This window comes from Hylobates moloch, unplaced genomic scaffold, assembly GCF_009828535.3.
Source record: "Hylobates moloch isolate HMO894 unplaced genomic scaffold, HMol_V3 SCAFFOLD_21, whole genome shotgun sequence".
NCBI lineage: Eukaryota > Metazoa > Chordata > Mammalia > Primates > Hylobatidae > Hylobates > Hylobates moloch.
In genome coordinates this window covers 3,328,760-3,354,220 of record NW_026652296.1, presented here as the reverse complement: position 1 = coordinate 3,354,220, position 25,461 = coordinate 3,328,760, and the positions used below count along the sequence as shown (strand labels likewise).

General features: G+C 43.9%; 1 protein-coding gene across 2 annotated transcripts in view; it reads right to left on the bottom strand.

Annotated features, from left to right (window-relative positions):
• The window catches only part of CTCFL (CCCTC-binding factor like), a 32,173-nt gene extending 10,463 nt beyond the window's left edge, over nucleotides 1–21,710 (bottom strand). For both annotated transcript variants that reach the window (XM_058432881.1, XM_032142592.2), the window contains exons 1-9: nucleotides 21,598–21,710; nucleotides 20,173–20,726; nucleotides 19,556–19,781; nucleotides 10,791–10,961; nucleotides 10,343–10,476; nucleotides 7,311–7,431; nucleotides 6,202–6,351; nucleotides 4,201–4,361; nucleotides 468–650 (exon numbers count right to left, since the gene is read on the bottom strand). In XM_058432881.1, the coding sequence (XP_058288864.1) occupies nucleotides 468–650; nucleotides 4,201–4,361; nucleotides 6,202–6,351; nucleotides 7,311–7,431; nucleotides 10,343–10,476; nucleotides 10,791–10,961; nucleotides 19,556–19,781; nucleotides 20,173–20,726; nucleotides 21,598–21,634 (1,737 nt within the window). In that variant the 5' untranslated portion in view covers nucleotides 21,635–21,710. The remainder of the gene's footprint in view (nucleotides 1–467; nucleotides 651–4,200; nucleotides 4,362–6,201; nucleotides 6,352–7,310; nucleotides 7,432–10,342; nucleotides 10,477–10,790; nucleotides 10,962–19,555; nucleotides 19,782–20,172; nucleotides 20,727–21,597) is intronic.
• Between the last annotated feature and the right edge of the window lie 3,751 nt (nucleotides 21,711–25,461).

The following is a 25,461-nucleotide window of genomic DNA, read 5'->3' as shown; positions in this document are numbered from 1 at the left end:
CCCAGGCTGATCTCAAACTCCTGGCCTCAAGTAATCCTCCCGCCTTGGCCTCTCAAGTAGCTGGGATTATAGACACCAATAACACTATTCTAGGGACATCTGAAAAGATGTGTGAAAACTGCATTCTCTCTGTCAAGTAGCCTAAATCTAGTTCACTGTTTGAAAATATTACACTAAAAGCTGGGGTTCTTTGGGGAGTGTGATAACTCTCTATTGTAAGATTTTGTGTGTTGGATTGTCCTTTTTTTTTTTTTTTTTTAGGGGATGAGGAGACCACACTTTCATAGGATTCTTCAAGAATTTTGTGATTTTAAAAAACTAATACCCACTTTCCTAAGGCATGACAGATGCTCCTGAAGTCCTGGCACGTTTCTATAATCGGGTTTAAACTCTCCTGGTGTGACACTGTCCTCCTGAGATAGAAGGATCTTTCCATGGGGAATTTACTGTGACTTAAGTAAGCTTACCCAGCGGGAAAAGCCTTTGCCACACTTGGAGCATTTGTAAACAGTCGGGATGAAATTTGCATCGTGGTATTTCCTGAAATGAGCGTTTAGAAGTTGCTTCTGTCGGAAACACTTATTGCAAGAAAGGCAGGTGAATGGTTTCTCTCCAGTGTGGGTACGAATGTGAGCGGTCATATGACGTTCCTAAGAGGGAAGGGGAAGAAAGCAGCTTGTCTAGTTCAAAGGGTTTTCTTGAATTAGACATTGTTTATCGTACAATACCTTTTATTTCCCTCCCCAAAGATGAGTCCACTATTAAGCAGAATCACTGCAAACACATTCTGAACAAGGCAGCATTCACTCTCAGTAAGTGGCCGCCGAGGAAACAAACTCGTATGCAGCAGCAAGTGACAAAGGTCTTGCAGTGGATTCCTTGCTGGCTGTCCTGTCCTGTTGGGATGTGGGAGTACACACCGCAGGGCGTGACAGGATGGTCCTTTGACCCCTCGTTACTGGGAGTCTTCCTTCTATACAACTACTTACAATTAACTGAATTTACAAAGGGCAAATAGAACCTGCAAACTTGAAAGTCAAATGTCACAGTTTAAATTCAGCAGACCTTTGGGGTTGCAAGTACGTTAAGTATCAACATTTTTCCATTTACTTCCCAATAGTATCGTAACAGATCTTAATACTGACTTTTTTTTTTTTTTTTTTTTGAGACAGGGTCTCACTCTGTCACCCAGGCTGGAGTACAATGGAACAATCATAGCTGACTGCAATCTCAAACTCCTGGGCCCAAGTGATCCTCCTGCCTCAGCCTCCTGAGTAGCTGGGACTGTGGACGCGTGCCACTATGCTCGGCTCAATTTGTATTTTTTGTAGAGATAGGGTCTCACTATGTTGCCCAGGCTGGTCTCAAACTCCTAGCCTCAAGCAATTCTCCTGCCTTAGCCTCCCAAAGTGCTGGGATTATAGGTGTGAGCCATCGTACCTGGCCTAAATAGAGATTTTATCTTAGAAAGGAGAAAATAATTTGGGAAATCAGGACAAAAATATGTATGAAGTCAAGCAAAAGTACACATTTTGTTTTATTCAAAATGTGATGATTATTTGGATTAAATATACATTCGGCCATTTCTGCATTACTGTCAGTGGCCTAACTGATGGTCTTTCTTCTAATCTTTCTCTCACCCAATTCACTAAACATGGTCTTCCACGCACAGCTTTCACCTCATCACCCTCCTTTGGGACAGCATCTCTGGCTCTCCCCGCTGGGAGCCCGACTCTCCAGGACCGCGGCAGCCAGGCGCACCCAGCAGTGCTCCAAGCCTCTGCCCACGGCCACGGCCTGCCTGGCTGCTCTCTGCTCCCACATACCCGCTGTATGCCTGCTCCAGGGCCCCCTCATCCTTTCCAAGTCCTATCCATCTTTCAGGAAGCCCTCCTAGTTCATTTGAATAAATATGAGCCTGGGGCCTCAGAATATTCTTTGTTCAAAATCTACCAGAAAAACTCCTTTTCCTTTATTCAAAGCATTTACAGTTTACAGCCCACACTTCAAAACACAGTAAGCACTGATTTTCACCTTTGGTAACCAACAGTGTGCAATGCTTCAAAGCAGTGGTTTGGTTTTCAAACTTCTAGTCTGAGGGCCTTTTATACTTTTAAAAATTACTGTGGCCTCTGAAGAGCTTTTATTTATACAGGTGGCGTGTATTAGTATTTACTTTCTTAGAAAGCAAAACTGAGGAATTCTTAAGTATTTTTTAAAATAAAACAATTTATTAACTCATTTAAAAATAACAACAAACCAACTACCTATTATTTCTGTAAAATTACCTATTTTTCAAAACAAAAATAACCTAATGTCTGTCTTAATAGATAAGGTTGCCAGTTAAAATATAGGCTGCAACTACTTGTATATAAAACTATTTGTTATTTGTCTGAAATTCAAATGTCACTAAGTGTGCTGTATTTTTATTTGCTAAGTCTGACAACTCTATTAAAAGCATTCAGGGCCAGGCACGGTGGCTCACGCCTGTAATCCCAGCACTTTGGGAGGCTGAGGTGGGCAGATCATGAGGTCAGGACATCGAGACCATCCTGGCTAACATGGTGAAACCCCGTCTCACTAAAAATACAAAAAATAAGCTGGGTGTGGTGGCGGCCACCTGTAGTCCCAGCTACTCGGGAGGCTGAGGCAGGAGAATGGCGTGAACCCGGGAGGTGGAGCTTGCAGTGATCGCACCACTGCACTCTAGCCTGGGCGACAGAGCGAGATTCCATCTTAAAAAAAAAAAAAAAAAAGGAATTCAGATGGATTCCTATTTCTGCTCTTCCCTCAGTCCACTGGAGTATGTTAAGTGATAAAGAAAATTTGGTCTCATAGACATGTAGTTTGAAAAGACAGAAACGTTTTACTAGCTCTTCCAAATAACTGTGGGCATTCTTCTCTGCTATTACACTAAAATTCAGTTACTAGTAATTTCTTTTTTTAGGGTCTCAGTTGTCTGGGCTGGAGTGCAGTGGTATGAACACAGCTTATTGCAGCCTCAGCCTCCTGGGCTTAAGTGATCTTCCAACCTCAGCCGCCCCAGTAGCTGGGACAGATGTGCACCACCACACACAGCTAATTTTTGTATTTTTTTGTAGAGACAGGGTCTCATTATGTTGCCCAGGTTGGTCTTGAATTCCTGAGCTCAAGAGTTCTGTCCATCTTGGCCTCCCAAAGTGTTGGGACTATAGGTGTGAGCCAGTGTGTCCGGCCATGGTAATTTTTTACCCATGGGTTGCAATGTGGAATCTGAAACCCTGCCAAGGAACTTGTTCTCCTCTGCGACGTTAAAACCTCTTGTTCTATCTTTTACTTTGAATGGATCTTTTACCTGTGTGTGAGTCTGTAACATCATGGATTGGTCATTTGGAAAGTATTAGTTCACTGAGTTATGCAGGTCTTCTAAATGCTGACATATTTCATTACACAATATAAAAATTGCTTTAAAAAATCACTCCAATCTTTCTTATTTATTTTTTTTGAGATGGAGTTTTGCTCTGTCGCCCAGGCTGGAGTGCAGTGGCCGATCTCGGCTCACTGCAACCTCCGTCTCCCGGGTTCAAGCAATTCTCCTGCCTCAGCCTCCTGAGTAGCTGGGACTACAGGTGCGCGCCACCAATGCCCAGCTAATTTTTGTACTTTTTAGTAGAGATGGGGTTTCACCATATTGGCCAGGCTGGTCTCAAACTCCTGACCTCAAGTGATCCACACGCCTCGGCCTCCCAAAGTGCTGGGATTACAGGTGTGAGCCACCGCACTTGGCCTATATTGTTCGTTTTTTTAAAAAAAGTCCACCAACACCCAATGCTGCCAGTGTGTGAAGGTGAAGAATACCACAACGACCAGTTCCACTGGGTGTCACTGCCTTGATCCGGCCTAAGGACCACCACTACTTTGGCACCAAAAGTGCAAATGTCAATGTCTCAAAAGGGCAAATGACACCTTTCCATTATCGTAACAAAGGCTTGGCTCTTGTGGGGCCCTAGTTGGTCACAGGGAGCTCTGGGGGTACGTGAACATACTTTAAAAACTGTTGTTTTGAACGACTGGCTCACAGTTGCTTTCTGGTTATTCTGAATAGGCTACTCTACTAAAAGTATGACTTTTCTCAATATTTTCAAGGTGGTAGAGAATCCCACCCTAGCCCTTCATTCTTCCACACACCACTGCCTCTCCAAATTAAGTAAAGTATAATACCTGCTTGCAGGCGTAACTGCAGTGTTCGCACTTGAACCTCTTCTCATTTTTATGAGTTTTCTGGTGCTGCATGAGGGCATAGCGTTCATGGAAGACAGCAGAACAGTAGCGGCATTTCAGCTCTGCAGCGCTGTAAGCATGCAAGTTGCGCATATGCACACCTAAAATGGTTACAGAACGTTATATACTTCAAGAGTGTTGTTTTCTGTAAGCCTGCTTCCCCTCTCCTCTAAACTGGGGTTTCTCAGCCTTGGCGCTGGAACATGCTAGTTCCTTCCTGGGCAGGGTAGGGTGGGCTATCCTGTGCATCGTAGGATGTTAAGCAGCATTCCTGGTGTCTGTCTACCAGATGCCAGCAGCACCTCTTTCTCCCCGGTTGTGAAAGCCAAAATACCTCTAGACATCATCACCTGTCTTCTGGGCAGTAAAATCATTCTCAGTTGAGAACCGCTGCTTTAAACGAACAGAATGCTGAAATATCATTTTAATACTCTTTCAATATGGAGTTAAATGTTATATAAGGTATGTCACACTGGACTTAAAATGTTCATTTAACAAAGCACTTTGAGAACTATTATGGGGTAGGTGAATTTTAGGATGATGTTAAGGTGGTTTTATATAAAAAGATATAACATCTTTATTTTACCTTAAATAATCCACTCGTTGTTAGAAGTCAGTGCCCTGTTATTTCCTATGTTGAAATTAACCTGAGACACATGGTAAGGTCTGGCTGGGTTTGCTCAATTAAGTCTAAAGCATGATGGTCTTGTGATACTTGTGTAAGAAGCCAAATGACAATGGACAGCTATGTGATGGAGCTATTCCACCTTACCCACAGTGACTCAGATATTTAGAGAGCTTCATTTCTCATATAGTCATAGGAAGGAAGAATTAGTGTGTTTATAAAGCATCTTACACGGCTATGTGGAGTGTATCACCCACAGGCATGAGATGGATATAAATCATGTTACTTTACCATGGTGTCAAAAAAGTTCAGCAACTGGCTAGACTTGTGTCCCACCAAGCCCCACTGGACTGTGTTTTGTGATGTGTTGGTATCTATGGCAACAATGACAGAATGGTCCAGATGAAAAATAAAAGTTAAGACTTTGTGGAACACCTTTCACCTTTCAGAAAGGTTTTCAAAAAAGTTCACTTCATCTCCAGAATTTCTTTGGGCAAAAGGGTCAATTTTTTTGTTTTGCTAACATATTTTGTGTATCACAGTGTCATATTTTTTGGAAAGAGAAATAAGATCATGGAAAAGGGAGGCCCAGGAATCCTGAAACAAAGAGGCTCATTCACTCACGCTTCCCACACCCTCCCTGCCATTGCTCAACAATGGCTGGCTTCCCCACAGGCAGTAGAAAATCCCAGCTCCTAGGCATGCTGTCCCAAGACCCTCTGGTTTCCCTCTCCCACTCCGCAGGGTGTGACAGTTAAAAGGTTCACCATGGTAGATGCGGATTACATGTTACAGGCCCGCCTCCTTTCCCGAAGTGACTGTCTTAAGGGGAAAACTGTGTCTTTTGAAACTTTTGCTTCCAAAACTTCTTAGGCCCACAGCCAGGATTTAACAAAAGCTTGCTGGGTGTCACAGATAGAGCACTGATAAATAGGAACCCAGAATCCAGCCACCTCCTAGCACCCTTGGTTCATGTGACTCCCAGGCAGGTTACTCTATGTCTCTGATCCCCAGTGTCCTCATCTGAAAAATAGGCCCAATGTGGAATGAAATACCACCCATCTGTGAAAGGTCTTATCATGTGCATATGGAACAGGCCTGGGCCCGGATTCTAAAAACATGCTATAAAATGCACTTATGAGATCCAACCACCAGATGGTGCGACAGGGCTTCTGGAAGAAAACTCGTCCCAGGGCCAAGTTCCCGCAGACCGGGCCTCCCAGTATCAGGGCCAGTACTTTGCAGGTTTATATAAGGGCCTCGCTCCAAAGAGCCAGCAAATGCTGTAGTAAAAGAAAGATCACTAAACCACTCACGTAGGTCGCTTTTCCGTGCAATGATGGCGGCACAATGGGGACACTGGTATTTGGGGACATTTTCGCTATGTTTCTGCAGAATATGTATTTTCATGGTCCCGTTCTGGGTGAAGCGGGCGTGGCAGATGTGGCATTCGTAAGGCTTCTCACCTGAGATGCAGACAACAAAGTGATTCCCCCTCCAGGCCTGATCCTTGCCAAAGGCCACCTGTACTGAAAGTGTTTCTTTTGCCCCAAGCCTCCTTTATCAACCCCCTTCTCACCGGACAACCCCCAATTAGTATGAGACTCCCAAATCAAGCCCAGACAGCTTATGTCAAGTACAGCTGTGTCCACGATGGACCAGAGACATGACTTCCCCGCATCTATCTGGTGGCTACACAAGAGTTCAAGGCGGTTCACATCCGTGGGGCTGTACGAAGAACCAAGAAGTACACATAAATGTATTCTTAACACAAGACATCAAGTACCTCTGTTACAAAACCAGCACACTTTATGTTTTGCCTTAAAGTTGAAGAACGAATTAAGGAGTTGACTTTCATTTATTTTTATTTACTTTTTTTTTGAGACAGGTTCTCACTCTGTCACCCAGGCTGGAGTGTAGTGGCGCAATCCCGGCTCACTGCAGCCTCAACCTCCCGGGTTCAAGTGACTCTCCTGCTTCAGCCTCCCAAGTAGCTGGGACCACAGGTGTGCGCCACCAGGCCCGGCTAATTTTTAAATTACTCATAGAGACAGGGTCTCCCTATTTTGACCAGGCTGGTCTCAAACTCCTGGACTCAAGGGATCCTCCTGCCTCAGCCTCCCAAAGTGCTGAGATTTGAGCCACCATCCCTGGCCAGGAGTTGAGTTTTAAATACCTAAAAAATCTATGGAAGCAAATACTTTGTGTTTTACTCCAAACAGTGGGGTTGTGGCACAGTATCTATGTAGACTCTCTTACTGCTAAGTAAAGGTAAAGGTACAGATGAAGATTCTCGTATCATGAAGGCACGCAAAAATCCACTTTTACCTTTAAACTTTAATTGTGCCAATAAAAAGTAATTTTTTAAAGCTTGCTTTAAGAGTTAACACTGTAGGTATCAGGCCCTCAGCATCAGAGCCCTTACCTGAGTGCGTTCTCATGTGGCGTTTCAGCTTGTAGGTGTCTCTGCTGGCGTAGCTGCACTGGCAACACTGAAAGGGGCGCTCCCCAGTGTGGGATCGGACATGGCGCTTCAATTTACTTGCCTAATAAATACATAAATGATGTTCGTTGCAATAGAAACTAAAAAATGGCAGAGTCTTCCATTAATCAGCATTATAAAAGAGATTTAAATGAATCATATTTTAACATCAGAGCACCAGAGCATATTTCACTCACTGAAAAAACATGAAAAAGTCATTACTTTTGATCATCTGTTATGGGTGATTTTATTTCATTTGATGTGTGTGTGTATAAGCTCCTTTAGGGAAAATGAGCAGCAGTTCTGAGAGGCTTTCGCATTCACCTACACTTTAAGCCTACCTGCCGAATGCCATGCAAGATTTTATTTTCATTTCTAAGGCAATATATGCTCAATAGTTACAAAATTTAGATTACACTGTAAAAGCACAAAGGCAAACATTTTTTTTTTCCCTGCATGAAGTGAAAATCTTGAAACTCTAGCTCTTGTCAGGTATGGTGGCTCACGCCTGTAAACCCAGCACTTTGGGAGGCTGTGAGGGGTGGATCACCTGAGCTCAAGAGTTTGAGACCAGCCTGGGCAACATAGCAAAACCCTATCTCTACCAAAAATTAAAAATGAGCTGGGCATGGTGGCACACGCCTATGGTCCCAGCTACTCGAGAGGCTGAGGTGGCAGGACTGTTTGAGCCTGGGAGGCTGAGGTTGCAATGAGCCAAGATCACGCCACTGTACTCCAAACAGGGTAACAGAGTGAGACCATGTCTCAAAAAAATAAAAATAAAAATAAAAATGAAACCCTAGCTCTTTAATGGAGAACAGCTGTATGTGTCGCCTCACGGTCACAAGTCCTGCAGACTCCACCCTGGCTGGCCCCAGGGTAACAGTGTGAGTGGAGGAAGGCGTCCCTGGCTATTCAGCATTGGCGCCATGTGACAGCGGGTTCCTAAGAAGAATTAAGTTTTAAGTAGAAGAAATTAAATTCTAATTTGAATAATTATGTATCCCAGGCAATCAGTTAAATAGCAAACAACATAATACCTCCCATTTGAGCATTCACTGCCTGACTCGTTTTTTGCCTTCTAGAAGTATTCTTATTCTGCATTCGTGTATCGCAGGCCCTTATCTACTGCCAGCAGGAAATGGGGCCATCAGCTACACAAGGACTACAGAAATCAGGAAGCTGCATCAGTCCTGCTGGTGACCCAGGGATGCCACACTCCACCTGCCTCCCCAGTAAGTGATGAGCGCACAGAAGCCTAAGGAACACTCGAGAACAAAAGAAGGCTTAGAATGGAAAACAATAGCCAAGCCAAAAAATTTCACTTAGATTTTCAGAAGAAAAGTGAATGCCTTCAAGTATATTAGAAAGCAAATCAAAAAGAATTTTAAAAACCGTATAGCATGAAAGTTTTGAGGAGGATAAGTGGTGTGAATGAGCAAAGAAGGCCATTAAATAAGACTCTGGATGACTCTTAAAGGTGGGATGGGATGACAAGGGGAGTTCAAAAGCTTTTTTTTTTTTTTTTGAGATGGTGTCTCACTCTCGTCCAGACTGGAGTGCGTGATCTTGGCTCACTGCAACCTCTGCCTCCCAGGTTCAAGTGATTTTCCTGCCTCAGCCTCCCAAGTAGCTAGGACTACAGGCATGTGCCACCACACCTGGCTAATTTTTTTGTATTTTTAGTAGAGACAGGTTTCACCATGTTGGCCAGGCTGGTTTTGAACTCCTGACCTCAAGCAATCTGCTCCACTAGCCTCCCAAAGTGCTGGGATTACAGGCGTGAACCACCACACCTAGCCAATTCAAAAGGTTTTTTAAAAAAGGGGCACATCTGCACCACAGTTCTGATACGTTCCTGCTAGCATTTTTGTCACGGGATGGGATGAGGGAATAAACAAGCATGGCAAGACTTGAGGAGACTGCAAAAATGGGGGGCTATGGCACCAGTAGAGACCCCTGTGCTGAGGCCACCTCCCTCAGGCTGCGTGCAGACCGCTGGCACTGGAGGAGGGTTTCGGGGACCTAGGAAGTTTGTACCAAGCACTGGCAGGACACCAACAAAAAGTCCACTCCAGGTTTAGGATCCCCAGGTGACTCTGTTCACCCTCCATTTTGCATTCTCATACTACAATCACAACCTTTAACACAGATGAGAAATAATTTTTTTAAAAATAGTAACAGCAGAAAAAAGTTCTTGGAATCAAATTCTGACCCTAACCATGAAATTTTCCAATTTGTGAAACCCGGCTGCATTGTTACTATATTTAATCTTCAGCTGTTCCCTTTAACTTAGTTCCATTTGAGTGTACTGTTGACTCAGTCTCGACCAGGCTCAAAACTGGGCCTCAGCCTATTTCCCGGCACACAGTGGGACCCTGACAATTAACTGGTGGAAACTGGCACTGACTAGTAAAAGCAGTGCTCTGCCTGTTTCACGTGAGTACCGCCAAACCTGTTAGAAGGTACAAATAAAGCAAATTAATTAAAGTGACTACAGCACAGCTAAAGTTTGAAAAGGGTGGTCTCTCTGTAATTAAGAACAGAAACGTCTATGCTTAAATCTTCAAGCAAGCTGCTTTGTATCTAATCAAGCTCAAAAATTTCAGCCAACATTGAAATTGGATCTGCATTCTACGTTAGAGCAAATATATTTTGATTTTGTGGCCCTGAGTGCTAGATAAATTGCAGAACTTTTAAACACGTCTGGGACTTATTTCTTGACCACAAGTAGTTTATTTGTAATTTGTACACCTTTACATACTGTTTTCACTAATTAGTAATCAAAGAAACAAAGAAATCAATTTTCTATTTTAACTTCATAAAAGAGAATGCATATTATTTCCTGCATAAATTTTATACGAATAATAAAAGGCCTGTTTGTAACAGATTCTACTGTTAGTTACACTTGGCATAACTTCTACAGCAGCCTCTACTAAGATGTCATGAAGCTTCAAGTCCAAGAATGACTTTACCTCCACACTGGCATACTTGCACATGGAACATTTAAAGGGTTTCTCATGAGTATGTTTATAGCGCCTGTGTCGGACGAGTTCTCCACTGGTGACAAATGCCATGTTGCAGTCGTTACATTTATAGGGCCTGTTTCCTGTAAAATCACATAGTTCATACTTTCAAAACAAGACTTAACCAGAAAAATTCCAAGGAATTCATGGCTTTTTAATTACACTTAGTCTCAAAAATGCTTTAAAAATTAAGAAGAGGCTCTTTAAACTATAAATACCATAGATACATGTGAGAAAAATCTTTGTAACAGTATTTTTAATGGAAATTCAAAAAAAAAAGACAAAACTAAAGTATAAAATGTTACATGATTCTACTGTAGAAATAGGTGGATTCACATTCTTAACATAAGCCTTAACACACATTATTCCAGAGAAACAGCCTTCCCAGCAGTTTTACCTGTGTGGATGTTAACATGGTTACGCAGCAGAGTGACCGTACGGAAGGTTTTCAGGCAGAGGTGACACAGGTGAGGCTTCTCATTGGTGTGAGTTTTCATATGACGATTAAAACTCGACATTCTAGAAGAGGTGAACATGCAGACATCACAGTGGAAGGTTCGTTTTGCTCCTATAAGCAGGAAATAGTTTATTTGTTAGAGGTTCAAATTCCATTTAAACACTTGAAAGTAAATCAGCACATCGTCTTTTCAACTAATGTGGGAACTGAACAATAGAACATGCTATTTATATTCATAAGCTGATTGAAGCAATTCAGGACACCATGTTCCTGGATAACGAGCAACGCATTTTCGCTGTTTCAAGATGGGCCGATGTCTGTTTCTGGGCACAGAGTGGACTAGGTACTCTGCTCATCCTTCTTGCTGAGAAAAAAAATGCTAGGGAGGAGACGCCTGAACATTTCAGAATGTCTTGTAGACCTAAGGAGACAAGAGAGAAGGCACAACGCCTACCTAAAGTGGGGCGCCCAAGAAGAGATTCTCCTATAAAAATGTGGCCCTGCATTCTCTGTAGGGTGAACTAAAGATAACCCACCCCATCTCTGCATCCTTCTCTCTAGCCAGGGGACTGCAAGAAAAACCATCTAGAATGGTGCCATCCAAAACCATAGCCATAAGTCATGTGTGACTCTTAAATGTGGACTTAAACTAATTAAAATTAAATATAATTAAACATTTAGTTCCTCTGTTGTAAGCCGCATTTCAACTGCCCGAAGACCACATGGAGATAGTGGCCACCATACTGGACAGGGCAGATAAAGACCATTTCCATCAGCAAAGAAAGTCCTCTTGGATGATGCTGGTCTAGCACTGATGGAGAGGTGAAAAAATTCCCCCTAAGAAGATGGCTCCAAAGAGGGAAGGTGGCCCAAGTGAGCATGTCCTGGGTGGTTCTAACAGTAACCCTTGGGGGATCTGGTTTAAGACAGTTTTTGACCATCACTGCCTGGCAGAAATTAATATATACCATCCCTCAAAGAACTCACTTTCACCCCAGGCTTCAAGGGATTCCCACAGATAACAGTAAAAAGAACCAATCGGCTCACGGTGACAAACAAGATGCCAGTGCAAGGGCAGCGGAAACAAACAGAAGACTCAGACCTACAAAGACTTCTGATGTTGGAATCATCAAATACAGAATATAGCTGAGTTGTTATTCTCAAAATCCATCCCTCCATAAAAGCAATGAAAACAACTGTGAAAAAAATGTCACAAGCAACTTTTTCAGGACACTGGAAACTTAACTGGAAGCTTCCAGCAACCAGGAGAAACAATTAAAAAAATCTAGCTGCTTCTCAGTAAAAAAGAGAGCTTGGTGGAATTCTAACTTATTCTGGTTCCATTCTCTGCTCCTTAGCTCAGGGGTGGCCTTGAAAATAACAATCCAAGCTAGGTGTGGTGGCTCATGCCTGCAATCCTAGCACTTTGGGAGGATGAGGTGGGGGGATCACTTGAGGCTAGGAGTTCAAGACCAGCCTGGGGGACACAGCAAGACCTCATCTCTATTTTTTTAAACATAAAATATAATAATAATAAAAAAGAAAATAACAGCCCAAATACACAGTTTCAGTACCAGAGAAGAGCAGAATGGACTTCATTCACAAAAATTATAATTCTTTGCTTTGACCTGTCCAGTGGCATCCTAGAAGATCACGTCAAAAGGCTTGCCTTTATCTTGCCTAACATGGAACTTGCCCAGTGCTAAAGAGGCTACCTGGAGTGAGGTGAGTGGAGGGATATTTGGTGAAAACGTTTACAGGTAATGGATAACAGTTAGGGCAAATAACAAACAAAACCTTGGGAGGAAAGGCTGGGGAATGAGATGCTTTGGGGAATAAGGGCACAGACAAGCTCTAACATATTCCTTGGAATAGAGAAGACCATGAGTATGCCCCTGGCTTAGGAACAAGCTGAGAAGGCTGTTAAGGCCCCAGGTGCTCATCGCTGGCTCACCTCAATGCTCTCAGGAAGTAGGAAGTGAAGGCTAAGACAAAGCTGGATGAATGTTGGAAAGGCCAGCTTTAGTAAACACACAGTGCTCTTCAGCAAAGACTGAGGGATTTAAAAAAAAATTTTTTTTTGGTTCAGGTGTTTAAGGAAATCTTTGTCCAGTCATTAGCAGAGACTTCAGTAGCTACACAAAGCAGAGAATACAGACTTCACAAAGTTAGTTCAGAAAAGTTACCAAACAATCAATACAACCAGCAGCAACAGCTAACCCTGGGGAGGGAAAGAATCTGATTTACACAGTTGCCACATTATAATGTTCCAGATGGCCAGTTTTCAGTAAAAAATTATAAGGCATGCAAAGAAACAAAAAAATATAGTAGCCCATTCAGAGAAAAAAAATAATAGAATCTTCCTTGAGGAAGTCCAGGGATTGGGCATACTAGACAAAGACTTTAATCAGTTATCTAAAATATTTTCCAAGACTAAAGAAAACTGAGTCTAAAGGACTAAATGAAAGGCCAGGCATGGTGGCTTACATCTACAATTCTAAAGCTTTGTGAGGCCAAGGTGGGATGACTGCTTGAGACCAGCCTGGGCAACATAGTGAGACCCTGTCTCTATCAAAAATTTAAAAAATCGGCAGGTGTAATGGGGTAAGCCTGTAGTCCCAGCTACTCAGGAGGCTGAGGCAGGAGGCTTGTTTTAGGCCAAAAGTTTGAGGCTGTAGTGAGCTATGATTGTGCCCCTGCACTTCAACTAAGTGACAGAGTGAAACCCTGTCTCAAAAAAGAAAAAAGCATGAAAATGATGCTTCATCAAATTGAGAAAACCAATAGATAAAATTTATTTAAAAAAATGAGAACTTCTGGAATTGAAAAATATAATAAGCAAAATGAAAAATTCAACAGAGGGACTCAACAGCAGAGCTGAGCAAAAAGAAGGAAGAATCAGTGAACCTAAAGACAGGTCAATTGAGATTATTCAGTTTGAGGGAAAGAAAGAAAAAAACGAACAAAGAAAAATGAGCAGAGACTAAGAGATCTGTGGGACATGATCAAGCACATCAACATATGCACAATGGGAGACCCAAGGTGACACAGGAGAAGAGAGTATTTGAAGAAATGATTGCCAAAAACTCCCCAAATTTGAAAAAAAAATCTACACATCCAAAAGCTTAATAAATTTCAAGTAGGATAAAGTCAAAGAGATTCACATCAAGACACATCATAATCAGATTGCTGAAAGACAAAAAATGAATCTTGAAAGCAGCAAGAAAGACAGACATGCCTTATCACATACATGGAATTGTCAATAAGATTAATGGCTGATTTATCATCAGAAACCATGGAGGCCAGAAAGCAGTGGAATGACATTCAATGTGCTGTAAGAAAAAAAAGTCAAACAAAAATTCTGTCTGACAAAACCACCCTCCAAAAATGAAGGAGAAATTAAGACATTCCCAGAAAAATAGAAACTGAGCAAGTCTGTCATCGGCAGATCTATCCTACAAAAATGCTAAAGAGATTCCAACAGGCTGAAATGAAAGGACACCAAACAATAACTCAAATCCATATGAAAAAATAAAGACAGTGATAAAGTAACAACATATGCAAATATAAAAGACAATATTCATGCATTTTTTTACTTGTAATCCTCTTTTTTTCTATCTGACTCAAAGACAGCATAAAGCAATAATTATAAATTGATGTTGATGGCATATAATTTATAAAGATACACTCTGTGGCAGTAACAACAGGAAGTGGAGTGGGGAATGGAATTATATAGGAGCAAAGTTTTTTACATACTATTGAAATTAAATTGGCATTAATCTAAACCAGATTATTATGAATTGAGATGTTAAATGTAACACCAAGGACAACTAAAGAAAATAACTCAAAAATATATAGTAAAATAAATAATAAAAGAATTAAAATGATACACTTGGCAGTGGCTATTCAACACAAAAGAAAGCAGTAATAAAAGAACTGAGGAATAAAAGATGTGACATCTAAAAAACAAATACAGAAATAAGAAAGTAAGTCCTTTTTTATCAGCAAGGAGATTAAACGCTCCGTGCAAAGGTCGGGATTGGCAGAAAGGACACTATACAAGATGCAATTATTTGTCCTTTACAAAAGACTCATTTTAGATTCAAAGACAAATAGGCTGAAAGTAAAAAGATGGAGAAAGATACTCCATACAAACAGTAACCAAAAGAGTGCTAGGGTGGCTATACAAATGTCAGACTATATTCTCTTTAAGACAAAATTGTTATAAAAGACAAAAGGACGTTATATAATAATGAAAGGTCAATCCATCATAAAGATACAACAATTATAAACATATATGTGGCCAGGCGCATATGTGGCTCATACCTGTAATCCCAGCACTTGGAAGGCTGAGGCAGGCAGATCATTTGAGGTCAAGAGTTCAAGACCAGCCTGGACAACATGGTGAAATCTCATCTCTACTAAAAATACAAAAATTAGCTGAGTGTGGTCGTGCATATCTATAATCCCAGCTACTCAGGTGGCTGAGGCAGGAGAATTGCTTGAACCCGGGAGACAGAGGTTGCAGTGAGCCAAGACTGTGCCCCTGCACTCCAGCCTGGCGACAAAGTGAGACTCCATCTCAAAACAACCCAACCAACCAAAAAAAAAAAAAAAATATATATATATATATATACATATACATATGCACCTAATAACAGTCCCAAAATACTTGAAGCAAAAGGAACAAAATTGAAGTTAGAAACAGGCAATTCATTAATAGTTGGAGACCTCACTTTAAACAATGGAGAGAACTAGACAAGGTCAGCGAGGAAACAGAGGCTTAAATCACACTACAAACCAAGTAGACAAAACAGACATCTATAGAACATCCCACCCAGTAACACTGGAGTAGACGTTCTTCTGAGGTGCGTAGGGAAGAGTCTCCAGGATAGACCACATGTGAAGTTACAAACATATTGAGACACACATATCTTAATAAATTTAAAAAGACAAATTGAGCCAGGCACAGTGGCTCATGCCTGTAATCCAGCACTTTGGGAGGCTGAGATGGGAGGATCGCGTGAGGCCAAAAGTTCAAGACTAGCCCAGGCAACATAGAGACCCCATCTGTACAACTTTTTTTTTTTAAATTAGCTGCGTGTGGTAGTGTGTGCCTCTTGTCCTAGCTACTTGTGAGGCTGAAGTAGGGGGACTGCTGGAGTCCAGGGGTTCAAGGTTACAGTGAGCTATGACTGTAACACTGCACTCCAGCCTGGGCAACAGAGCAAGATCCTGTCTCTAAAACAAAACAAAAAAAAACAAAATCAAAAGATGTTCTATGTTCTCTGACCATAATAAAATGAAATTAGAAATTAATACCAAGGGAAATTTGGAAAATTCATATATACATGGAAGTTAAAAAACACACTCCAAAATGACAAATGGGTCAAAGAAGAAATCACAAGAAAATTATTAAGTACTTTGAGGTGAACGAAAGTGAAAACATGAGATACCAAGAGTTATAGAATGCACCTAAAGCAGTGCTCAGAGGGAAATTTTTAGCTATAAACACTTACATTAAAAAAGAAGAAATATTTCAAATCAATAACCTAACTTTACACTCTGAGGAACTAGAAAAAGAAGATGAATCTAAACCCAAAGCTAGTAGAAAGAAGAAAATATTAAGATTAGAGAGAAAAAAATTAGAGAAAACCAACAAAACCACCAAAAGTTGGTTCTTTGAAAAGATCAACACTGACAAACCTTTATCTAGACTTGTGACCGAGGGGGTAAAAAAGAGAATACTCAAATTACTAAAATCAGGAAGGAAAGTGGGAACATTCTTACCAATCTCACAGAAATAAAAATGTTTATAATAGAATACTATGAACAATTATGTGCCAACAAATTAGATAATACAGATGAAATAGAAAATTCCTAGAAACACACAAACTACTAAAACTGATTTAAGAAGAAACAGAAAATTGGAATAGACCTGTATCAGTAGACAGTGAGTCATTAATCAACACTTCCAAGAAAGAAAACCCCAGAACCAAATCGCTTCACCGATTAAGTCTACAAAATACTTAAATATTAATCCTCTAAATCTTCAAAAAAGGGAGGAAACACTTCTTCCCAATCCATTACATGAGGCTAGTATTACTTAAATACTAAAGCCAGACAAAGACATCAAAAGAAGACTACAGACCAATATTCCTAATGAATACAGATGCAAAAATCTTCAGAACACTAGCAAACCAAATCCAGCAGCATATTAAAAGGATTATATACCATAAGCAAGTTGAGATTTTCTGCAGGAATAAAAGGGTGGTTCAACATATGAGAATCAATCAGTGTAATATACTATATTAACAGAATGAAGAAAAAAACAACAACACATGATCATCTCAATAGATGCAGAAAAAGCATTTCATATAATCCAACACCGTTTTCTTGATAAAATACTCAACAAACTTGGAATAGAAGGTTTATGGGTTGAGTTGTGACCCCTGCAAAAATACGTGAAGTCCTCATGCCAGATACCTGTGAATGAGATCTTATGTGCAGAAAGGGTCTTTGCAGATGCAATCAAGTTAAGCTGAGGTCCTACTGGATGAAGATGGGTCATAAGCCAATATGACTGGTGTCCTTATAAGAAGAGGAAAAGAGATATAGAGACACACAGGAATAATTCCATGTGATCACAGGGGCAGAGATTGGAGTAATGCATCTGCAAGCCAATGAATGGCATGACTGCTGGCAATACCAGAAGCTAAGAGAAAGGCATGAAATATATTCTCCCCGACAGCCTTCCAAGAGAGCACGGCTTTGCCAACACCTTGATTTCACACTCGTAGCTTCCATAACTGTGAGAGGTATGTTTCTGTTGTTTGAAGCCACTCAGTTTGTGGTGCTTTGTCATGACATCCCTGGGAAGCTAACACAGTGCCAGTTAAAAATGGGCCAAAGATTTGAATAGCCATTTTTTCCAAAGAGGATACATAAGTGGCCAATGAACACATGAAGAGATACTCAAGACCCTTAGTCATTAGAGAAATGGAAACCAAAACTACAACGAGATACCTCTTCACACCTGCTAGGATGGCTATAATTAAACAATAATAACAAATGGAAAGTAAGCATTGGTGAGGATGTGGAGAAACTGGAAGTTAAACACACTGCTGGTGCAAATTCAAATTGGTGCAGCTGCTATGGAAAACAGTGTGGTAGCTGCTCAAAAAAATTAAACATAGAGTAACCACACCATCCAGCAATTCCACTCCTAAGTATATACTCAAAAGGATTGGAAACAGGTTCTTAAACAAAAAACTTGTACACAGATGGTCATAACAGCACCAATCACACTTGCTGAAAGGTGGACACAATTGCAGTGTGTATCAATGAATGAATGGATAAATACAATGTGCAATACCCATATAGGGATTATTACTTAGCCATTAAAAACGAATGAAGCGCTGACACATGCTACAATATCAACAAACCCTGCAAACATGATGCTAAGCTCAAGAATCTAGACACGAAAGGCACATGGTATACATATATGATTCAACTTCTGGAAAATGTGCAGAACAGGAAAATCTATGGAAATAAAAAGTAGATTAGTGGTAGCCAGGGGCTAAGGGGAACAGAGTAGGAAGTGACTGCCTAATCAGTACAGGCCTCTTATTGGGGTGATAAAAATATTCTGGAATTTAGACAGTGTTGATGGGTCTACAAATTTGTGAATACATCAAAAACCTAAAAATGAGCTAGAAATTGTAAAACTTGGGGCGCAAAGCTCTTGATTTAAACATATGAGAAACTACCATATACCAAAAGGCTGCAAACTCAACCACCTATGGAAGGCAGAGGCAAGAAACCTAAGTGAAGGGCCCTGACCACATGTAAGAATGGGGTGGTGGTGGCAGTGTGTTTGGGCGGCATTCTCTTTTTCTAAACTGAGTCACCTTCCAACCCCAGGCACCTGATGCCAGGAGGAAGGAAAACTGTGCCAAATGTTGCCAGATATAATTTAAAAGAGCTAGAAATTGAAATTTTGGGGGTGAAATATGTTGATTTAAATAAGTGAGAAACTAATATTTTAAAAAAATAAGCCAAACAAATCATTTTCATAGGACAAATTCATCCTGTGGGCTGCTGGAATGCAATCTCAGTTTAATATGGCTTTAATATTGCTTCAGGGTCTTCCTAATCTGGACCCATCCACCTCTCTGAGCACCCACCCAGCTCTACAGACACAGTAAAGCTCTCCACCCTCACATACAAAGTAAATACTTCCGGAGCTACGCACCCAGACCACTTCCTAGTACTTGGAATCCTGATCCGCATCTTAATGGCCTCTTTGTCCTGGACTGACCTAAATATCACCTCCCTTAGAAGGCACCCTCCTTCTCTTGGCCCTGAAGCACACGAGGCCTCACCACCTGTCCTGTAATGACTTGTCCCCCATATCCCTCTGGGGCTGCAAACTAGGCAGCAGAGACCAGGGCTTGGTCTTCTATGCTTACGTGCACAAGGCTTTGCGGGAACATTTTTACTGTGCTTTCAAAACGTTTGTGTGCAAAGTGCAAAACCCTTCTGGATTTGATTCACAATACAGAACATTAGTTTAAAATTTCTCCCATTTCCTGACATTTTGAAAGTAAGTCAACCACTTAAAACTTCAATTACCATCACCTCCCCATAAAGAAAAACAGCAGCCCAGTTTTATGGAGTGTATTCTATGAGATGAACTGGCCTACCCTTTGTCTTTCTTTGATTTTTTGTAGATTTGGCCTTTTCAGCATCTGCTTGACCAGCTGTAGGTTGATCCTCTTGTTCTTCCACATTTAAATTTGAAATTGTGAGAACAATTTCGTCACTTCTTTCATCTCCTGACATTGTTTCCACAAAAAAGAGCTGCTCCTTTGTTCTTTCAGCCAATCTTCTTTCAGCCAATAACTGGTTCTTCTCCTGCCCTTCCTGGAGCTAATAAACAACAACAAATATTCAAACAACTATGATACTATTAATTTCAACATAATTAGATTTTTGCCTGGATGAACCACAGAATACAAAAAGAAAAGCAAAAGTTGAAGATTATGCATCACAATGTTAATTATTTGGCATCAGGGTTGTGGCAGTGAAACTTAACACTTCTTTTTAAAACATAATGCACCTTACACTATTCCAATTAGCACAACTTTTAAAACTCTTTTTAAAAAAAGAACCTAAGAACTCTCAAGATTTTCCTGGGAAGTATTTTTACTGTCTTTAATTTGCAACTGCAAAATACCCTGTCCAGACATAATATTGCATAAAAGCCGACTTGAATTTTTTCTTTTTCATGTAAGGGGTTGTTTATTAAAACCAACTGTACCTTAATCAGTCCAGCACTTTCAGCCAGGCTCACCGCTAACTTACTGTCTTCACTGGCCACCATCACATTCTCCTCTAGAGCGTGGAACTGCAACACCTCCATCTCTTGCAGGGAGTACAGCTCTTGCTGGATACTAATGGCCACATACTGCTGCAGGCTCTGCCGGGGCCCTTCCTCAAGCCACAGCAACCCAGGGCCAGGCTGCTGCACCATCACCTGCACCCCTTCTTGCTGCTGTATGCTCAGCAAGCTCATATCCTGCAACTCCACAGCTTCAGAAGTGAAGTGCACCGTCTGCAGGGTCAGGATGTGCTCCTCGCTCTCCTCCGAGGGGGCCAGCACCAGCTCCACTTCTTCCTCCAGGACGCTGTCCTGGAAGGCCCCAGAGGTACGCTCGGCCTCCAACTCACTAGGGCTCCGATGGTCTTTCTCTCTGCATGCTCCGTCTTTTTCCTCCTCCTTCAGGCCTTTTTCCGGCATCAACTCGAGTTCTTTGATTTTGGTGAATTGCTCAGAAAGGACAGAGATCTCAGTGGCTGCCATGATGACTTGGCCTGTTTGAAAAATAGGCAAGCGGTTTTCATAGGGGGAGAAGGGGGTGGTATGAGTAGGGATGGGGGATGCTTGGACCTAGCAGGCTTTGGAGTTGAAACAAGGTCTGGCCTCAAAAGGCTTTGGACCTAGTAGTGTCAGAACAATGCTGATCTGGCCTGGGTCTAGGAGGGGGTCAAGGCTAAGCAGGATTTAGGCTAAAGCAGGATTTTGTACAAAACCCTAGAACGAACAGGTTTGGGCCTCAGCAGGCTTAGGGCCAGCACACATCCTGGGCCTGGCAAGGTTCCGCCTGAGCACGCTCTGGGCCAGTGCATATCCTGGGCCTGGCAAGGTTAGGCCTGAGCAGGTCCAGTCAGTGAACATCCTGTGCCTAGTAAGGTTTGGGCCCAGCAGGCTCTCGGCCAGTGCACAACCTGGGCCTAGCGAGGTTCGGGCCCGAGCAGGCCTTGGGCCGGTGCACATCCTGGGCCTAGCCAGTTTCAGGTCCAAGCAGGCCCTGGGCCAGTGCACAACCTGCGCCTAGCGAGGTTTGGGCCCGAGCAGGCATTCCCCTCGTGCACGATTCTAGACCTAGCACCCTCAGAGCCAGGCAGGCTTTGGGCCTAGTGGCCTCGAGCCCACCCAGACTTGGCCAAGCAGCCCTCGGCCAGGCCAAGCACACTCCTTCGGAGGCCTGGCAGTGCCCCTGCTTTACCCTGCCCCCCACGCCCCGCCCTGACCCGCCCCGACTCTCCCCCGGGCAGCCCCTCAGCGTCTGCCGCCCGCCCTTGGGCCTTTCCGGCCAACCCCTCCCTCCGCCCACGCCCAGAACAGCTCATGCTCTTGGAGGAGAGCAGGTGGGCTTGACCCTGCCCAGGACTGGCCCCTCACCGCGGAAGGCGTGGCCGGAGTGCCCGGCCCACTCCATCTTTAGCTTGTGGGCTCTGCCTCGTGCACCGCGTGCTGCAGCCCGCAGCCGGCCGCCGCAGGGCTGGCGCGAGAGTGGAGGGTGGCAGTGCGCAGGCGCGGAGCGGAAAAGAGGGAGCGTGAAGGGGGCGGAGCCAGGCAGGGTTGGGGGAGGGGTGATGTACTGTGGGGGCAGGGGGGAGGGGGATCACAGAGGAGGAGGACCCCGCAGGGAACACTGGTGGACCTGGGGGGGTGGATGAGGAGGGGAGGAGGGTCCCATACAGGGCACTGGGAGACCTGGGGGGGATGGATAAGGAGGGGAGGAGAGCTTGCAGGGGGCACTGGAAGACCCGGGGCGGGGGGGCCTAAGGAGGGGAGGAGGGTCCTGCAGGGGGCACGGAAATACCTCGGGGTTGAAGTGGATGAGGAAGGGAGGAGGGCCCCGCAGGGGGCGCTGGGAGACCTGGGGGGGAACTAAGGAGGGCACGAGGGCCTGCAGGGCGCCTGGGAGACCTGAGGGGGAATGGATAAGGAGAGGAGGAGGGCCCGCAGGGGGCTCTGGGAGACCTGAAGGGGGAATGGATAAGGAGGGGAGGATGGCCGCAGGGGGCGCTGGGAGACATTGGCGGGGAATGGATAAGGAGTGGAGGGGGGCCTGCAAGGGGCGCTGGGAGACCTGGAGGGGAATGGATAAGGAGGGAGGAGGGCCTGTAGGGGGCGCTGGGAGACTTGGGCGGGGGTGGGGGGAATGGATAAGGAGGGAAGAAGGGCCTGCAGGGGGCACTGAGAGCTGGAGGGGAATGGGTAAGGAGGGAGGAGGGCCTGCAGGGGGCGCTGGGGAACCTGGGGGGCTTGGATAAGAAGGGGAGGAGGGCCTGCAGGGGGTGCTGGGAGACCTGGGCGGGGCAGGGGTGGGGAATGGGTAAGGAGGGAAGGAGGGCCTTGCAGGGGGAGCCGGGAGACCTGGGGTCAGGGGAGGATAAGGGGGGGCAATGGGAGAGGATGGGGAACGGGGTGCCTAGAGACTTGGGTGGAAAATGGACGCAGCGGGGACTGGGCAGGGAGAGACCTTACAAGGGTTCCAGGAGATGGGTTGGGGTGGGCTGGACAGGGCAGAGCGGAGGGTGAGGAGGGCCCTCTGTGAGCCATGGAGACCTGAGCAGGAGCTAGGTGGGGGCTGGGAATGTGCAGGAAAGGAGACGTGGAAGGAGGGGGAGATAAGGCGGCAGGGGTGATGGAGATTGACAGGGACCCCAGACATGGGGGTCGGGAAATGGGGATAGAAATAAATGGAAAAAAAGAGGCTTCATGGTGGGAAAGGGGAGGAACTCCGAGGGCTCCGGGGCACTGAGGTGTGCAGAGTTGCCGGGTCCTGAGTACCCTCGAGGGAGCAGAGGGAGCTCGAGGAACGAGGAAGAGAGGGGACGACGAGCGCAAAAAAGGGAGAACGTAGGCGGGTGTGGAGGAGAATGAGCGTCCGAGGGAGAAGACTGGGGAGTTGAGCAAAGAAAGGGCGGGCATGTGGGGGCTGGAAAGGGAGAGGAGGCAGCCAATGGAGCAGGGGTGCATCGGAGTTCATGCGTACTTCCCAGGAGCTCATTTAAGGCAGGTGGGAGGGCGGGGGACTTGGAGGGGCGGCAACACTGTGAACGGACTGAAGCCCACTGAACTGTTCACTCTAAAGTGGTTCATTTCGTTACTTGTGTTTTGACTTCAATCAATTACTTTTAATGGAAATTAATCATATTGATGGTCTCCAGAAGAAGTTGGGTTGATACCTGCAACCAGATTTTAAAAATGCAAATTTGGGGCCAACGAGTGAATGAAATAATTTGTACCTCACTGATTTCTTTTAAGGCACAGCTTACAACATTCCAGAAACTGTTCTATTTGTTTTCGCTTTTGTTTCAAAATCTTAATGGCATTTTGTTTGCTGATTGTGAGTAAATATTTGTATGCTGCGAAAAGCAAATCAAAAACCAACAGCTCAAAGGAGAAAGTATGGCAAACAGGAGACTGGAGATTGGACTCCAAAACTCCTGGAGTGACGAAAATTGACCTGGATGAAGAAATGGCTTTCTCTTGGCCTTCTTTTGTTTAAACATATCTTCCAGTCCTGGGGATGGATTTCCCTCCATCCATAGCCAGAGAACTTTCTGTATCCATCAAAGTGCTTTCTATGTTTGCCCGCTCTCCACAGATCCCTCTTTGTCATTCGCGAATAGTATATAATCAAATATTGTTTTCATTTTCAGTAGTATAAAAGATAGAACTAAATTCGGCTTTGAAAGACACCCATGTACCAGTGGGTACATGGTACACTTACCAGTGACTTTCTTGGCTCCCTAGTTTCTGCGTGGTGTCTGGGATTTCTGTCACAGTATATGTACTATACAAAGAAAATATTTGAAGGTCGCTGGGAAAGTAATGTGCTATAATGACTTATTTTAAATCATTTAAATGAGTTTTTCTGCTTGAGCAATCAGCACCTATTTAGTGCCTTCTTGGGTAATTTTGCGTGATGGCTGTGACACTCATGCTGCTAGGAAGTTTTTCAGAGTTTGTATTATAGAATCATGTTTAGAAAATTTCAAATACCAATTTAAAAGGAATTTTTTAAAAGGAGATATAAAGCCAGTGGGAGGAGGGATAGAGAAAGGGGAAACTGAGTTAAATTTGAAGGGGACAAAGGGGTTTAAAAAGAGAAAGAGATGGAAAGGGAGGGATGAGGAGGAGGAGAGAGAGCCAAGCAGGCAGGGGAGGCAGGCCTGCAGTTGCTAAACTTTGCTCCTTCCCCGCGTTCTTGGATAATATTTGCGGGGAGGCACTCCAAGCCAGACCTGCTGGGTTTCCTGCTCATAGGCCTGTGCGGCCCAGGAAACTGTTTAGAAAAGTAGGAGGTAGGATCCTATTTGTATCCTGAGTGTGTGGAGCAGTTTCTACCAGGTAAACCTTCCATCTCTTTTTTAGGGGATCAAGATAGACTGCAAGGCAAGGTGCTTGCATTTAGTCTCAGATGAAAAGAACAGTGGACTCCTGGGCCCACATCCTCCTTGTCAAGTCTCAATTCCTCAGATGGGCTTCAGTTCCCCCTTTAACCAATGCTGTGCACCTGTCCAGCCTTTTCATCTACAGAGTTCTGTCTCTGCTCCATCCAGACCCATCTCCTCCTTATCCTCAGGGGCTGTGCTAGGAGTGGATGTAAGGGGACGGAGTGTGTCTTGTTCCTTGCATCCAAACCTGCTGAGACCCAGGCCCTCCTCGTAGCAAATGCCATTCGGTCTCTTACAGATGCCCAGGTGTGGTGACAGGCCAGCCATGGGTTTCCCCAGTGCCTGCTGTGGAGCTCAGTCACTTGCATCCGCTGGGTGACAATGATATTTATTATGCCTTTTGTACCTGATGTTTGGGGACTTCCATGTAGTGGACAGGTGAGCTTTGCTCTCCCAGCTGCGGCTGTAGTGCACATGTTTTGCAGGTGGTATTGCTTCATGGTGGGTCCACACTATGAGCTTATCGGGCAATGTGCTCAAAGGAAAGGAAGGCCTTGTAAAGTATGTGGCACAGGTAGGGGCTATACACATATTACTGTGTCCCCCCAAATTCATATGTTGAAGTCCCAACCCCCAGTACCTGGGGGTACACAATGTCACGATATTTAGAGGTAGGACCTTTAAAGAGGTAATTCAGTTTGAACAAAGGCCACTGGGGGCAGTAGGGATGGGGGAGAACTAAGCCACTTGACTGTGTTAGGGCCTCCAAAGAGGTGATTATTAAAATGATGGCAAGAGGATGGGGTCCCAAGCCTACCTGGCTGAGGTCCTTATAAGAAGAGAAGACACCAGA